This window comes from Priapulus caudatus, unplaced genomic scaffold (genome assembly GCF_000485595.1).
Source record: "Priapulus caudatus unplaced genomic scaffold, Priapulus_caudatus-5.0.1 Scaffold47, whole genome shotgun sequence".
Classification (NCBI taxonomy): domain Eukaryota; kingdom Metazoa; phylum Priapulida; class Priapulimorpha; order Priapulimorphida; family Priapulidae; genus Priapulus; species Priapulus caudatus.
In genome coordinates, this window is record NW_014577108.1 from 730,851 (window position 1) to 732,867 (window position 2,017).

A 2,017-nucleotide genomic window follows, 5' to 3' on the forward strand; every position below is an offset into this window, starting at 1 on the left:
ATATATATATATATATATATATATATATATATATATATATAGAGAGAGAGATATATATATATATATATATATATATATATTTATATATATATATAAATATACGTACTACGTAGTGAATAGATGGTAGCAATTCTTGTGTGTAGGTCAGTATATCAGTTTAGTATCTTCGCGCCACTAGTCACTATATTTCCCCATAAAAGCGATTTATCGAATGTCTATGGCCGTGCTTATGTCGTTGTAAAGATGTGCGTAAATGTGATTAATTTATAAATTGTTAGTTTATTGCTAATTGACATATTTTAAATATTTTACACACATATAGGTGTTCGCATTATATATAGCGACAAGTGCGTAATAGTAAAACTGTCAGCTTGTGACTTCATGACATCACCATACGCTAAGTAAAAAATAAAACTGCGCACAACGTATGAAGAAAGTTAGTAAGTGATTAAAACTTTATAATCGACATAAAATGAAACGAGTAGCCCAGGAGAGCTAGGCGGCATGCAACCTGCCCCGTCGCATCGATTAGGGGGCGAATCCGTCATCCTTCAGGTACTGGCTGTAGGTCACCGTTGCTTATACTGGACATTACCTGGTTTTATTATTATTTTACAGCCACATAACGCACAAATGTGTAAAACACGGTGCGACTGTTGGCCACTTACACAGCGCGGTTGTAAAATATAATAAAACTAGCCGAATAGGCCAATAAAAGTTACAACTGTGCGACGAGCGGCTGTTTGGAGCAACTGTATAGCGGCGGATCGCTGCTAGGTTTCTTACCTGTGGTATCATAGAGACTAGAGGTCGCTGTGCGGCATGACTCGAACCCGGACTGTCTATCCTCCCCGTGCAGGTAGGGCCGGTGCTGAGACTCCATGTGCGGAGGTAATCTAGCAGGACAAGGATAGTTACACCATCCTTGTCCTGAGAAGGAGTTCCACGCATCCGTGCCCGTCGCCCCCGTCGCCGTGTGTCCGTGCATACTATTCGGTATGTTATACGTCGGATGACCGCCATGCCAGATGTCCAGCGACTTTCGCTCTCTCGACATCTCGGCCGCCGGGTAATATGCACTAGTTAGGCCGGGGTCGCGACACAGATTCTGCTTGAACTGTGAGTGCGTGGGGTCCAGCCCGCCGTGGTCACTAGCCGTCGTGTAGTTCCATGCTTGCGGCGGCCTGTGTACGATCGTAGCGTCCGTCTCTATATTCTGCACGACCCCGGGACTACGGTAACCATGTAGCGGTATCACCGGTGTCGACGACAGCCGCTTACCCGGCACGTGTAGCGGTCCGGGTTGCAGACAAGACGCCGACAGTCCGTCCACCTTGCAGGCAGCGTCCTCGAAAAACGCTCCGTTCATCATTGTCGGCAGTTGTGTCGCAGACTTGTACACATGAGCCTGTACCTGTGCGGAAACATGCGAACACCACGTGATTAGAGACGTCACTTTCAAACAGACGAAACTCAGGCGCGCGTATTCTCTCTCTCGTTCCTCTCACATTTACGCTATTCTTAAAACGAACATGCTACGCTCTAACTGCTATAAATTCATGCTCAAACACTTGCAGAAAGCTGATGATAAGCAGATCGGAGACTGAAGAGGAAATCTACTTGCGACTGGAACCGCAGAATACTCACTTCTGAATCTATAGGCATACCCTTCGGTGGAATGACAGCGCGTAGCTGCTCGTGACGTAATGGTCACATGATTGAATATCATTACCGGCGCAGGAGGCGCGGCGGGTTGAACTGAGAGAGCGAGACATGGCGCGTTCTCATGCTGGCAGTTACACTCGCTAGTTACGCCAATATTACGCGAAATAAAAAAGTAAAAAGTTAATAATGTAAAACGGTAAAGCCTAATATATATATATATATATATATATGTGTGTGTGTGTGTGTGTGTGTGTGTGTGTGTGTGTGTGTGTGTGTGTGTGTGTGTGTGTGTGTGTGTGTGTGTGTGTGTGTGTGTGTGTGTGTGTGTGTGTGTGTGTGTGTGTGTGTGTGT

At 45.4% G+C, this 2,017-nt stretch overlaps 1 protein-coding gene across 1 annotated transcript in view; it reads right to left on the reverse strand.

Annotated features, from left to right (window-relative positions):
• Positions 1-1,665, reverse strand: part of LOC106820790 (homeobox protein Hox-B9a-like) — a 14,072-nt gene extending 12,407 nt beyond the window's left edge. The window contains exons 1-2 of the mRNA XM_014825358.1: positions 1,648-1,665; positions 787-1,414 (exon numbers count right to left, since the gene is read on the reverse strand). Coding sequence (XP_014680844.1) covers positions 787-1,414; positions 1,648-1,665 — 646 coding nt within the window. The remainder of the gene's footprint in view (positions 1-786; positions 1,415-1,647) is intronic.
• Positions 1,666-2,017: the final 352 nt, after the last annotated feature.